The sequence below is a fragment of the Stigmatopora argus genome, chromosome 3 (assembly GCF_051989625.1).
Source record: "Stigmatopora argus isolate UIUO_Sarg chromosome 3, RoL_Sarg_1.0, whole genome shotgun sequence".
NCBI classification, from domain to species: Eukaryota; Metazoa; Chordata; class Actinopteri; order Syngnathiformes; family Syngnathidae; genus Stigmatopora; species Stigmatopora argus.
This window is the reverse complement of record NC_135389.1, coordinates 16023560-16038435: the sequence shown is the minus strand read 5'-3', so window position 1 is coordinate 16038435 and position 14876 is coordinate 16023560. Positions and strand designations below refer to the sequence as shown.

General features: G+C 42.6%; 1 protein-coding gene across 2 annotated transcripts in view; it reads left to right on the top strand.

The window, feature by feature from the left end:
* igf1ra (insulin-like growth factor 1a receptor) overlaps positions 1 to 14876 on the top strand; it is a 56903-nt gene that overhangs the window by 35565 nt on the left and 6462 nt on the right. For both annotated transcript variants that reach the window (XM_077595552.1, XM_077595551.1), the window contains exons 3-19: positions 3210 to 3510; positions 3992 to 4128; positions 4361 to 4505; positions 5406 to 5614; positions 5694 to 5820; positions 6269 to 6504; positions 6929 to 7096; positions 7238 to 7445; positions 10562 to 10848; positions 10914 to 11056; positions 11269 to 11434; positions 11506 to 11608; positions 11804 to 11874; positions 11950 to 12179; positions 13633 to 13737; positions 13821 to 13980; positions 14088 to 14217. In XM_077595552.1, coding sequence (XP_077451678.1) covers positions 3210 to 3510; positions 3992 to 4128; positions 4361 to 4505; positions 5406 to 5614; positions 5694 to 5820; positions 6269 to 6504; positions 6929 to 7096; positions 7238 to 7445; positions 10562 to 10848; positions 10914 to 11056; positions 11269 to 11434; positions 11506 to 11608; positions 11804 to 11874; positions 11950 to 12179; positions 13633 to 13737; positions 13821 to 13980; positions 14088 to 14217 — 2926 coding nt within the window. The remainder of the gene's footprint in view (positions 1 to 3209; positions 3511 to 3991; positions 4129 to 4360; positions 4506 to 5405; positions 5615 to 5693; positions 5821 to 6268; positions 6505 to 6928; positions 7097 to 7237; positions 7446 to 10561; positions 10849 to 10913; positions 11057 to 11268; positions 11435 to 11505; positions 11609 to 11803; positions 11875 to 11949; positions 12180 to 13632; positions 13738 to 13820; positions 13981 to 14087; positions 14218 to 14876) is intronic.

The window sequence follows — 14876 nt, the reverse complement described above, 5'->3', positions numbered from 1 at the left end:
CCAGACTCAATAACATGTCAGTCATCTGTATTGGACCCTCCCCTGCCTGCCTACCATTGGTCCCTGCAGGGAGCTCCCTCTCCTGTAACCAGACCGCCACCCACCCCATACACCACCTTCTGTACTGCCACTGTGAATAATGTATGAATTCTTAGCTGTCTGTCACCTTTCACCCTGACACAAGTAGGACATCCCGATTTTTCTCCATCCATTTTTTTATTTTTTATAGAAGTTAGGTGATCATAATCATTTGGTAAAACAGTATGTCAGCCTAATTAAAATATTACACTGCATAATAGCATGACTGTGGAAGGTTAAATGAGGCCACCCAGTGTAACATAAATTGGGCAGCAGCATTGTGAGGTCCACTACAGGAGCCGAATCCCTCTTTTTCCATTTCACTTCACTTTATTTTCTGTAAATATGTATGCACTCAGAGGACTAGCACAGTCGTAAATGCCCCTATTTCTGTGCCACTGACATCATTTTAATGTTAATTTGTTTCTTTCAGTGCTTTGATTTTCTTATTCATTTATTGGCTTCAGCCAAGAATTTTCTTTGTGCTGGAATTGCGCCTAATTGTCATCGATAATCTCATATCTCATCGATAATTGGGGCTCTCGCTATAAACTTTGAACTACATCCTGTCTTATCTCTTGCTTGTTTTCAATTGCTTGTATTGCCGGAACAAGTCACTTCAATGTTGTTTTAGCGAAACGGAGAGATTAGTATTCTCCAAAGTCCGGAACATTCTGCAGATTCCTCACATAGTCCACTGGCTAGATAATGGCTTTGCAACCCTCCCTAGAAAAAAATAAGCAAACAATGCCCAGCATTTGTTCCTCTCTTACGCCCATTTTTCTCTTGCTCTCTTCTTTGATGACAGTTGCTCAGAAGGAGAACTCTGTGATCCCCGTGGGAACTAAGGTCTTGTTTACAATTGGTGAAATGGACCCAGTTGGCGCTCATATTGCACCACTGCGGCCTGAGTCTGATATGGCTATACTTTTACTGGAGTGGGGGTTCTTGGGGTGGAGGTGGGGTGTTGAATAACAACCTTATGAGAGGAATGACATCGTTACATTTGATGCTCAAGATTTTTGTAAATGTTTCAGCGCACACTAGTAAGCAAATTAGAAGGATTGCGCTATCTGAAATCCATTGATCCATATTTTTAGCTCTTGGGGAGCCAAACAAAAGTCACTTGGTTAGAGGTAGAGGTTGCAGAAACTCCACTTGCAAACTGCACATGACTTGAACCTTGACTACCAAAGCTTTGCTCTGATTTTCTTCTGTCATGCATTTCATAGAATGTCTAACTCTTAAAGAATCTCCGGAAATGGCAAGAATTAGAAAAAAAGGGGGGCTGGGGACAACTTCAGGCCAATTCCAAACTCAATAACGCTTGCATTGACTGCCTTTGCGAAAAATGCAGTTTAATTTCAGCTTTCTGCCTTAAATCAAGGCTAAGCTATTATGAAGACAATCGGTATGTTTGTGCAAATGTGTTTGTTGGACCCTTTACAGTTCATGAGGGACTGCAGAGTCTGCCGTGTGCCGTAATGCAAGGCATATAATTTTAAAAGCATATAGCCCTGGAATTTACTCATAAGTTCCAGGAGTGGTGTCGCAAAGTGTGCTCATTGATTTTGAGATGGACCACAGTAATGAATAATAAAATGCAATTGGATTCAAGAGAATTTTGTGGTTTTTTTCCCCTTTTTTGGAAATCCTCGTTTTGATTTGGCTCATAAAAGTAGGAATTAGTAAGGAAAATGAGTAAACCAGCAAGTTGCAAAGATCCTTTTCCATCCATTCCAGAATGCGAAGTGATTTTGACATATTTGGGATTCGCGACATTACTGGACTGTATCGTCACATGGTGTTCCCGCACAGCTGTTTTGTAAAGCCGAATGAAATATTCATCTGGCGATCAGACCGGTAGTTGACTCTCAATAAAAAGGGAGGAAATGACCTGCGCTCATTTCCACCTAGTTATGTGACTAATCGAAGCTTCTGTGGAAATACAGAACATATTTTACAGCTTCATTTTCACCCTTGTTGAAATCACTCCGTTTAGGGGTGTGCCACCCTCCAATCTGTTGTGAAGCCAATTCCAATTATTGGTTATCGTTAAAATGAAACCTAACGAGGCCTGATTTTGATTCCTGCTTGTGCACAAGAGATGGTAAAAGCATGGACTGTAGTTGCACTCAGAGCCAGCACTTAATCATTAAGTAGCTGAACTGGGCTCCTTTATAGTGCTGCAGATTTATGGTTAAGATAGAAATTGGCCCAATTCAGTGTTACGCCGATGCAGAGATTTGGAAAAAAGAGGCTTAAGACATTGGTGTGTATGCTATGTGAGTGTTTCCCTTTCACCGGGAGGCTGTTGTTCAGCTTTATTAGCCCTGTGGAGAAATGTGCCTTTTAGTAATAACACAAGACCTTAAAGATATATACAACAGCATAAACTACTCCCCCGGGGGGGTTTCATGGTGGTGCTGTTACATTTGCCCAAACAACATCTAAACTCTTGCCTTTCCGGGATGTTTTTTCCAGCACTTTTGCACAACTTGGTCCTCAGTAGAAAGAATCTGTCTAAAACTAATTGATTTTCTTTTTCATCTGCACATTTTATTTGTTGTCATTGTAAGTAGTAAATACATATCATTGGTTAAAAAAGCAAAAGCCAAAATGTATTTGAAAACACCTCCTTACCTGAGCTGCATTCGGTTGTGTTAATTAGCTAAGTCACCGCCCTTTTTGAATCAACTTCTTACAGCACTATCTGGGCTGATATATGACTATTAATTTTCTTCTGTGCAAACACAATATAAAGTGTTCGATTGATAACCCCCGACCGTGCTTCTCACAACAGACAAATGAGAAGTTTCTATTATTCATGACGCCTTGCGGCGCACAGTCATTTCCCCATTGATATTTTTCCCCCGCGTGTTTGCAGGAACATGATTGTTATTTACAAGAGGGCTATCTTACTGACTGATTGATACTTTCCTCCCTTCAAAGTACTGACATTTTCGATTACTGCTGAAGAGAGATTCAGTTTGTTAATGTCATCAACTTATCGATGACACTATTTTAATTTTGCTGTTAGTTACTAACTTGTCTAATATTTCACCTTCGCTTGTTTTCTTCCGAACTTTCCTAACGTCTCCCCTTCGTTGTTTTTTCTGTTTCTCCTCCAGTGTGTCCCAGGCAATGTAAGCACGCTTGCACAGAAAAGGGCGAGTGCTGCCACAGTCAGTGCCTGGGCAGCTGCACCCAAGCCTACAGCGATACAGCGTGCTCCGCCTGCCTCCACTACTACCACGAAGGCCACTGCGTCCCTGACTGCCCATCCGACACTTATAAGTTCGAGGGCTGGCGCTGCATCACCGAGGACCTGTGCTCCCAAGTGCATCTGCCCAGCGATGTTCACTTTGTCATCCACGAGGGCGAATGCATGCCTGATTGCCCCTCTGGCTTTGCACGCAATGAAAGCAACCGGTAAGGACGCACGTCTTTGTTTCCGCTTTAGTTGGTGGTTGTTCAGAAACGGCATGCCCGGCCGGTGCCCCGCTGTGTGCTCCTTGAAATGCTCTTGTCACTCCTCAGGCAAACTTTTGCGCACTAATAGGGCCACTTTTGAGCTACTAATAAAAAAATTATTCTCACATTTTTAATGTTATCACTTCTAGTTACAAATGGTGTACCAATTTGTCAATTAAATTAAATGAATGGTCGTTTGTCTCTCTGTGTGCCCTATGGCTGAATAGCAACCAGTCTAGGGTGTAGTCTGCCTCAGCTGGGATAGGCTCCGGCAACCCCCGCAACCCTTACGAGGATGCGCTGTGCGGAAGATGAATAGATGAACGAATGAAAGGATTACCGGTGTATATATAGCGCAGCCCTCTTTGTGTCTCCATACAACTCCATTCTTGGTCACTCATCGAGCCCACCGCCCTTTTTCTACTATTTGCCTTTCCAGGATGTTGTGCATTGCCTGTAATGGGTTATGCGATAAGATCTGCACGACCTCCGTCATCGACTCTGTAAACGCTGCTCAGTCCCTGAAGGACTGCACCGTCATTGCTGGCAACCTGGACGTCAACATCCGCCATGGAAGTGAGTGTGGGGTGTTAGTTGCACGCTTAGGACGGCAGTGCAGACCTCCACCAAGGCCTTACTATTTATTGTATTATTTCATTAGTATGGTTTATATCATAGACTGGAGGTTAAACACATGGTTGCCTAATGCGGGATCCATATTAGGAATGGGTGTTACAGCAACAAATGTTTGTTTACCTAATATGACTTTTGTGTGCGGTGTCTGTGTGTGTGTGTATTTGGTCCCCAGATAACATAGCGTCTGAGCTGGAGAGCTTCATGGGTCTGATCCAAACAGTGACGGGCTATGTGAGGATTCGTCACTCCCACACACTTGGCTCGCTGTCCTTTCTCAAGAGTCTGCGTTACATCAACGGGGCGGAGCTTATAGATCAGTAGGGCCTGTTTGTGTATTTGTTTTTGCCTGTGGATTAAATTGACTAAATGTTGATGGATATTGTTAAAAAAATGGGCTACATATGAATTTGCGCATCTGGAACCGTGATGTGTCATTGCTCAAAGTTTATTAAATTTGCAGGTCACTTTGTGTGCGTCAATACGCCAAATGGAATGATAAAAATTGACTTTGATAAGGGGTATGACCAAATTTAGTCCTCAATCTCACAAGTGTCTTTTTCTCTCTGGTAGTGGTCAATGGGGTCATGGGAAAGTTGATCACCCCCTTCAGGTCATCCCTCATGGGATAAAGTTTCGGTCTGCGGAATGCCATCAAGGATGGCATGCATTCCTATCATTCATTGTACGGAGCAATGCAAGACTGTCATTTCTACATCAATACAATAACTGTTTATTGTCATAAATGTTAGTAATCTCTGCTGCAACCTGTAGGCCAAAAGGACTTTTTGAATTTATCCAAGCCGTATAAACAGATCGACCTAATTTTGATCCCAAAAAAGCAGTGACGAAATTGTGCAAAATTCTGGATGCTTATTGACAATTTATGTAGCCTAACCTCTTTGCGATGTTGCACTCTCGGTTTGGCTATTTATTTTATCTCTCGGCCACTGCTTTTGTTACAATTGAAAGATTCTACACACTTGAAAAACAGATTTTTGGGTTTAATGTCCAGATTGAATCACAGGGTTAGCAATAGAACCAAATAAATGTATAAGGATGTAAATAAAATAAACTTTATACCCAGCAATTGGAATCTGATGGCTATAGCCAATTAAAATGATTAGTCGAGGAGGCTTTTCGATAAGTAAGCATTGAAAAATGTTCATTTTGACCTGTTTTTTTTACCTACTTAATGGTTTCATTGTTTCTTTCATTAGGTTGTATTCCTTCTCTGCTATCAACAATCAGCACCTGCACGACCTGTGGGATTGGACTCAGCACAATCTAACCATCCGGGAAGGACGCCTTTCCTTCCGTCTGAATCCCAAACTCTGCATGTCTAAGATCCACACCATGTGGGAGAAAACGGGTGTCACTGCCAAGCCACAGGAGGGCGACTTCCGCAACAACGGCGAAAGAGCCAGCTGTGAGTGTCAGCTCATTGATCTATAGGTGGTCAATGAACGTTTTAGCTTGGGTGCTGATCACAGCTGTGATTGTTTCAGGTGAAAGCCACATCCTTAAGATCTTGTCTAACAGCACATCCAGCAACACCATCAGACTGACATGGGAGCGCTACCAGCCTCGGGATTACAAAGGCCTTATCAGCTTCATGGTCTACTACAAGGAGGCGTAAGTGCTCCGAAAGACGGCTTATAATGCTATATAATACATGAAAAGCTTTGCTACAAAAGCCAATTCTATGTTGGGACAACATGTGTTTAATCTTGCTCTGCCTAACTATGCCCGTTTTGCTGCCAATTGACAACCACAAGAAAAAAACAAACATTTTTTTTAAATTAAAATTTCTAAGTTGAGAATAGTAGCCATGATATTTGCACCATCAGTGTCACACATCCCTTTCTTTATTACTGCTCAGAATTTTGCAAGGGCTGCCTGGAAGTACGGAATGTTCCCCCCCCGAGCTTAAACGGCAAATACACATTTGTAAATAATGAACTAAGAACAGCGCTTTCAAAATGGATAGTGTCTGCAAACATAACCTAGAATTAGTTTTATTTTCGAATCGAGGAAGGAACAGATGTCATATGGGTCTATGTTTTTTGTGTTCCCTCTTCAGCCCTTCCCAGAACATAACCGAATTAGACGGTCAGGATGGCTGCGGCTCCAACAGCTGGCACATGGTGGACGTGGATCTTCCTCAGAATAATAACACTGACCCAAAAGTTGGAATTCACCACCTCAAGCCGTGGACCCAATATGCCATTTTCGTCAAGGCCATCACGCTGCGGGTTGAGGATAAACACATTCCCGGTGCAAAGAGTGATATCATATACATTCGAACACGCCCATCGCGTAAGTCCAAGTAACCACACGGACATTTACCACTATTTGATGCTATCCTTCTGGAGAAGTTCTTCCAATGCTAAGTGCATATGATAAATGAATTAAGTGTGGCTCATTTTCTCCGATTCGTCAGAGTGGTTGAACTGTACTAACCCCAACCCTAAACTAAACCCTTTATAACTCAAGTTATTCTGGAACCGAATGGTCAGTATAGTTCGATTCTAGGCGACGACTGCCTACTGTCAAAGTGTCTTTGGGCAAAGCACTGAACTCTAATTTGGCCCCGGTGAGTTGGCAGCGCCTTGCATGCATCATTAATGTATGAATATGTAGGTGGATGGGTGCTAATGCAAAACGTGTAGAGAAATGTACTATAAGAAATCTCCCTTTCCCATTATTTCTCTGATCTTGACAATGATCTTGTCCACCGCAGTGCCAACTGTGCCGAAAGATCCGCGTGCCTACGCTAACTCTTCCACCAAACTCCTGGTCAAGTGGTCGCCTCCCCTCTTTCCCAACGGCAATTTGACTTACTACCTAATCCGTTGGCAGCGGCAGCCGGAAGACCGGGAACTCTACTTGCACGACTACTGCTCTAAAGGTCAGTATAGATGCGTGACTGTATAACTCCAACTAGACCGGGGCACAGTTATAATTCAATTTGCTAGGGATTTAGTTCCACTGTACATGTTTTGATCTAAAGAAACAATTACAAATATTTCTCTTTTCTCTTCTAAACCAGAACTGAAGATCCCATTCCGGATCCCGGCGGCAGGATTTGCAGACATGGAGGAAATGACCAAGCCCACAAAGTCAGACCTGTCGGGTACAAAGAAGGGTCCTTGTTGTCCTTGCCCCAAGACGCCCGAGGAAAAGGACCGAGAGAAGGATGACCGTGTCTTCTTGAAGTTGTTTGAGAACTTCCTTCACAATGCCATCTTTCTGCAGAGGTATAGTTACACAACTCCTTTTGGATGTACGGATCTATCAGTGCCCAGCCTCAACTAGACTGCAGTGGGTTACATTTATCAGATAAGGCAGCATGCTAAGTAGGTCCAGCACCCCCAACACTTTATATGTTTGTTGCCACGACAACCACTGGCCTATAGACATGACAGGCAGCAATTTGGGATGTTACACAACCAAAAGGGGCGACAGTGAGGCGCTTATGCAGTCGGAAGCGTCAGCTTTGGCTTCTTGCATTTAGGTTTGTGTAGCTTCTTTTGTTCTGCCCTAACAGCCACTGACATCTGTGTCCTGTTAAACTTTGCTGGTGACCGCGTTATGCGCCGTTTCAAAGGGTTCCACTCTCACATTCTTTAGATAGACTTCCACAAACAATGCAAGTGTCTGTAAATGGCCTCAATCCATCGCAGCCATACAATTGTCAGTTTATCCGATGAAGACTGAGTAGTTTTCTTATAAATCAATATCGTTAGTGATGCCACTGTGCCGCCAAAGATCATTCAAGTCTTGTCTTTTTTCTTTTTTTAGCACTCTCTTCTCTTCTCATGTGGTGTTGGATTGATGTAGCTTAATGAAAACAGAAATGATAAAATCTTACATATGGCTTCTTGTTCTAACTGAACTCAGATCCTCTTAATCTGTCAGGCTGTTTGGATTTGTTAAAGTAGGGAAATTCACTTTAGGGAAACCCAAAGGTTGCAGGAATTTTTTCCATCCAATTGCTTCCGTTCATATTTTAACATTTAAATGTTTTTTTGTTGTTTCTATATGTTAATTTTTTTTTCACTCTTTGGCACCCATTGATGTTGATTTTGGTTGCCATCATTTAAAGTGAAATGGATTGGTTTGTTGAAAAACTCGTAGGGTGCATTTACTTAAACAGTATCGGGATTCATTGCCGTCATCGACAATCGTTCAGTTTTCCTCTTAGGTCAACTTCATGCGCCTGTCTTTTGGCATTAAATCATTATTTCCCCTGCTGGGCCCAAAACGGGGCCAAAAAACTTTACATCTGGATTGCTAAAGAATGGAGAAAGAGACCCACTGCAAAGTCTAGTGAACTTTACAAGACAAACATCAAGTTGGAAAAAGAGACAAAAATGTCGGCTGTATGCAAGCGAGGCTCATGGCTAATAATTTGTGCCCTGTTCCACAGAGTGTGTCGTCACGGCTTTCCTCCTAAGGATTCCATTACGTAAAGGTTGCTCTTTTTTTAGCGGGCCAGGTCACGACACGGGCTGAAGTATGTCACTTAACTGGAAGGTCAGGCGGCAGTCAGCTGAGAACTCGCTCATGATAACCCGACACTATTAAAAAGACTCTGCATCCTTCATCGCAGACTAAATTACAGTAGTCCATTTGCATACTATATACATCACAACTGTGTTATATTTGTAGTGACTTTTTCTCGATTGTATCACACCAGTTATAACTGCCAGTCAGGAATGTTAGCGTGTGTGTGAGACTACTCTCTCCCAGGCATCAATCCTCCTCTTGTCTCTTCAAATACCTATCATGTTGCACTTGACTCAGTCATATTGCTATTGCCAATTAAAAATCTCCAAATAGACTAGAGGTCTTCTAGCAGTTAACACATTTTCCTCATGGTGGTGATGTTCAAGGTTGGAATAGGAGCCTGCCTTGTTTCGGTGTTTTTTTCCCCTCAGGGTCTTCATATTTCTCCTACATTTTAAAATGTGTTAGCGTCATCAAAGACTGTGAATTGGTCATGTTTGACCATTGGTGCATTCTGGGATGTTCATGTCAAAATACCTGAAATTAGCCCTAAATGGCAGGTTCAAACTAGAATGTTTTTCTCCCTATTTAATCTGAGCCACGCCTCTTTGAAACGTTTAGTGTCAGTTTCATGTCACTCCGAAAAATCGTTTTTGTGGGATTATTTTTAATATCCATCCACACATTATTAATACTGAGGTTTGTGAGGTCATATCCCCCCAAAACATTTTCACCTGCATCCACCCTCTTTGAAAATATATATTTTTTTAAGTTAAAGCTTTAGCCCAACCAATCTTGAAATCATTAATATTGACAGCAGTAGTATATAAAAAAAGTTTCATTTGTGGTTTTTACATGGATGTTAAATAGCCTAAATTTCTTGTCCAAGATGTCTGTAATAGCCACGTCAAATTTTTCATTGCTGGGATCCAAATAGCTTTCCGCAAATGGTTAGAAATAAGTCTTGTTTTTTCTCCCCTCGGAGCAAGTAATTCGGAGCCAAATGGCATTCGGCGTTCACAGGTAACTGCTAGCTCGGGGCTATCCTGCCGTCAGCACCTGTCTACCCTGGGTAACGACAGCCTCCGGCTTCTGGCAGTTCAATGCTGCAAGCCTGAATCCACTCGGCTGTCGTCTCCTTTCAGCCGCTTCCAATTTGTCATTATGATTCAATATCATTCGTGTTTTGTTCCCCTCAGTCGTACTACCAAATAATCTGTCTGCCTCGCTATGATCCGTCTGACCTCATCCAGCTCCATTGCTCCACAGGGAGTTGTATGCAGCATCTGGACAAATGGCACACACATACACAAACACGCACATAGAGTCATGCAAGCATGTCCTGTGGGATATTTAAGCTTTTATTAAAACGCTCCAAGCGGGCAATTATGATTACTTGTAATTTGATTTTGTGGCCTTGTCACTTGCAGTAATTTTTTTTTTAAATTTTTATGACAGTTGATTGTGACCACCCTGAAATGAAAAATGTTTACCACCCAAAAGAGCGTGTACTGTACATTGCAGATTAAAGTCACGAGGTATATTGTATTGAGATAAAAATCAATTATTAACGATCAGTTTCATGACATGAACAATTTTTCAATACGAAGATAAGACATTGCATATTGTCAAACCCATTTCATTTGTATATTTTTGACATAATTCATAACATTACAGCAATAAAGCTGTGTTTTCAAAGTATAAGTTAGATATTTTCATGATAGAAGACAGAATCCTCCAAAATACACATATAATGTTTAAAAATGTCTTAAATAGTTGACTACTCCTTTAAAATTAAGACATAAATGTCCTGTTACAATTTTGAGTCTCACTTCCAGTCAGCATGAAGTCTTCTGTTTTCCAGACCTCAAGATCGTCGTCGTCGGGACCTTTTTGGCCTGGCGAATGGCACTGCCTTGCAAGAGGGCATTGGCAGGGTCAACGCCACACTTGACCCGGGCGTTAACAGCACAGATGGGGTCCCGCCAATTGTGGAATATCCCTTTTCTGAGGACAAGAGTACCTCAGATGTCTTAGAGATCCCCAACTTGATTCCCTTCACTGTCTACCACATCGACATTCATGCTTGCAATGAAGAGTTGGGCCACTGTAGCGTTGGCGCCTTTGTCTTTGCCAGGACCAAACCCGCAGGTAGAACTGTAAGGGATTGTAAAAACCAAATTTGTCACGCTCACACGTTTTTTTTTTCCAACTAGACAAAGCGGACGATATACCTGGGAAAGTGCTCTTTGAGAGAAGCGACAAGATGGAAGGTTGCGCACTGCTGCGTTGGCCCGAGCCCATCATGCCCAACGGCCTCATCTTGATGTACGAGATCAAGTACCGTTTGGGGGCCGAGGTGAGTCACAAGCATTGGTGGATAGAGTAGCCACCAAATTGTAAAAGTGCAAAATATTCACAAATTATTAGCGTCATTGAGAAAGTAAGTCACATTCAGTCAATGTTTGATGCGAAAAATGCATGTTATAGTATGCGAAGTATGCTACTCGAAAGGCCCCTCTGTATATCGCATTTCCTGGACATCCTTCAAATAGTTTTTCTGTGTTTCAGCCTGAGAAGCATGAGTGTGTGTCTCGCGAGCAATACCGCAAGCATCGAGGGGCTCGACTCACCAACCTGGGATCGGGGAACTACTCTGCCAGCGTTCGAGCCACATCTCTGGCTGGAAATGGCTCCTGGACAGAGAGCATGTACTTCTACGTGCCTCCGCCAAAAAGTAAATATAATGCCGTGAAATGAGAAGAGTGGGCGGTTCCATTTGCGCTGATCTTTCTTATGTCCTCTTAGGAGACGACGCACTCACTCTCTATTTGGTCGTCATTATTCCCATCATCGTTACTCTCTTCATCGCCGGACTCACAATCATTCTCTTCTTTGTTAACAAAAAGAGGTTAGTCAATCAATCAAATACAGCATCTTAATCGCTGGGTGCGCACCCAACCAAATACTGAAATGTCGATACCGGCGCCCGATATGGCTATCTTTGAAGTATGGGACAGTATCGGATTTTAACTTCTGACTTCTAACTTCGGATGTCTGGCCGATTCCCTCCGCATTTTAACTTGGCTGTATTCTGCTCTGACAGGAATAGTGACCGACTAGGGAACGGAGTCCTGTACGCCTCAGTCAATCCAGAGTACTTCAGCGCTGCAGAGAGTAAGACCTGTTGCAAACAACTAAGTTCTTCTCATATTGTGTACATGGTTCTGAACTGCTCCTACGGTGTGACAGTGTACGTCCCGGATGAGTGGGAGGTGGCAAGGGAGAAGATCACCATGCACCGGGAGCTGGGCCAAGGATCTTTTGGCATGGTGTACGACGGCATCGCCAAGGGAGTGGTTAAGGACGAGCCCGAAACGCGAGTGGCCATCAAAACGGTCAACGAGTCGGCCAGTATGAAGGAGCGCATCGAATTTCTGAATGAAGCGTCTGTCATGAAGGAATTCAACTGCCATCATGTGGTAAGCGCTCGAGGGGGGGAAAAAGCCCCCCAATACGCCTGACGAAAATGCGAATGAATCATTGTGGCGCGACTATAAATAAATGTGACATCAACCCCCCAAGTCTCAAGATGCTTTAGAGTTCAACAGGTTAGGAGAGCTCCAGTTTTTACTGCTTGAGGCGAGGTTCAGCCTCCTGAAAATGCAGCCCTTAATCAGCGTGATCCCATCTCATCAGCTAGGCTAAGGATTTTTTTTTTTACATGGATGGAAAGATTCTATTGCAACTCTTTTAGAATACTTGCGTCTTAAGGAAAAAGTCACAAGGAATCAGACCACGTTGGTGTGTGGATTACTGTTTTTAAGCAATGTGAAGGAGGGTATAATTAACGTTTGGTTATCCCTAATTTGGCACCAGGTATGATTGGCTTTAGACAGGAAGTCAGGCTCCACTGGAATTTACCTCAAGTCAACCCTGATTTATCGCCGTCAACCGTACACTTGATGCTCTCCATTCTATATTGCTCACCACTGAATCACATTGCCAGTAACACATTCGCAGCGGTGGGAAATCAAGGGGCTCCAGTTAAGAAACCTACAGTACAGTGCACACACATTCCACTTAGAAAGTTGGAGCCAAGATTTGAACAATGATCTTTTGATTGTGAGGCAGAAGTGCAAACCACGGGCAAATAAATCTTAACCCAATTCCAACCCTGAAATTTAAAGGGTACTCATTAACGTATGGACTTTTTTCCCAGTCTGCAACCGAGAGATTGAAATCTGTGTAATTGAGAAATCTTACCGCCCGTATCTCTTCATGAGCTGGTTCTAAGATCCCAGTGTTTCTAATATGGAACAAAGAGATAAAAGAGAAAATCATCTTCAAATCACCCCCGAACACTTGCCCTTACCTTAACCCTTCAGTGTTTTCCATCTGGAATATCAGATCTCCTGTCCCACTGTGTCTTTCACTTTTCACTTCACCTCGGTGCCAGGTTTCGTCCCTCTCTAAATCTCCTACAGAATGTATTCTTCGCTGAGGGAACATCTGTCGAGGTTTACATCAGTGGCACGGCAGTAGTTCTTATTCTACTGGGTAAATAATCAGAAACATGACAGGAAAAAAGGCGGAAAATGTGGAAAACATAAATGTGAATGGATTAAAGAAACAACAAGGAATGAGTTGGATTAAGCTCTGTAAAATTTTGGGTCTGCTTTAATTCAATTAGCACTGAGGGGCTTGAACTTGTGATGGCAAATGCGCAGTCAAATTTCAACTGTATCAGAAAATTCTATTGTGAAATATACTGCCCAGGCCAATAAGGTTTGGTCTTAGCCCAGGGCCATGGATTTTGCAAAAGCTATAATTAACCGTAAAACCGCTCAAATAAACCAAGAACGAAAACTCGAAAAATTTTGAAGTGGCAATCTATGAGCCGTGAAATTAATCCGTATGTCGTGCTTGCTCTAGGTGAGACTTCTGGGCGTGGTCTCCCAGGGACAACCTACATTGGTGATTATGGAACTGATGACCAGTGGGGATCTGAAGAGCCACCTGCGTTCTCTCCGCAAAGAAGTATAGTTTGTTTAAAAAAATTGATTATCTTTTGTTTATTGTACGGTGTAAACCACTCTTGACCTTTTTGTTTTCTCCTGCAGAACACTAGTGCCCAGGTCCTTCCCCCACTCAAGAAGATGATTCAGATGACGGGGGAGATCGCTGACGGCATGGCGTACCTAAATGCCAACAAATTTGTCCACAGAGACCTGGCGGCCAGAAACTGCATGGTGTCCGAAGACTTTACCGTAAAGATTGGAGGTGTGTGAGGTTTTAGAGCGGTCCTTTTAAAAGAAATACTCGGAGTGAGTTTCTTTGGTAGTACTGAATGGGTGAGCTTCATTGCCCACCCTCCTCTTTTTCTGCAGATTTTGGCATGACCAGAGATATTTACGAGACAGATTACTACCGAAAAGGAGGAAAAGGCCTGTTGCCTGTTCGCTGGATGTCACCCGAGTCGCTGAAAGATGGCGTGTTTACTACCATGTCTGATGTCTGGTAAGAGAAAACACTGTTGAATACATTAAACTCATTCATGGCCATTTGAACTGGGAGGGCTGGCGATGATCGATTACTGACAGCATGGGAGTGGATGACAATTTATTGACTCAGTCACAAGTGCATACTTAATCTGTTTGGTGCCCCCCGACTTTACAGCTATTTTGAAAATGTTCATCATTTAAAATTAACCAATTGACAACAACATGCATTTAAGGACCTAATTTTAAAGGACAAAAAATGACACCTTGATTGTTTTTTTTAATCATACACCCTGGATGAGTCATTGCACAAGGTTATATATTATTGCAAAACGTTAGGACAAAGTTGCTTTTCGGTGGCACGACTGACTGAATTTCTTTTTAAAAAATGAGGGTGTCTTCATAAAATCAATTTATGGGAATATTTAAGATTAACACACTCTGGCCCTGCATGCTGAAAATCACATCTCTTTTCACCAACTTTAAATCCCAATTTCTATGAACAACAACATGTTTTGAGAGAAGTAAATGTATTTGCAAACTTTTTTCTCCCAACTCCAAGTGTCCCATGTGTCAGCCTGTAAGAATGGCCTTAAGTTTCTCCAGATGTTTCCCCCAAAACGAGCGTGATTCTGCCCCAGCACAGATTCTCCTTTCACATGCCCGTTTGATGTCGCG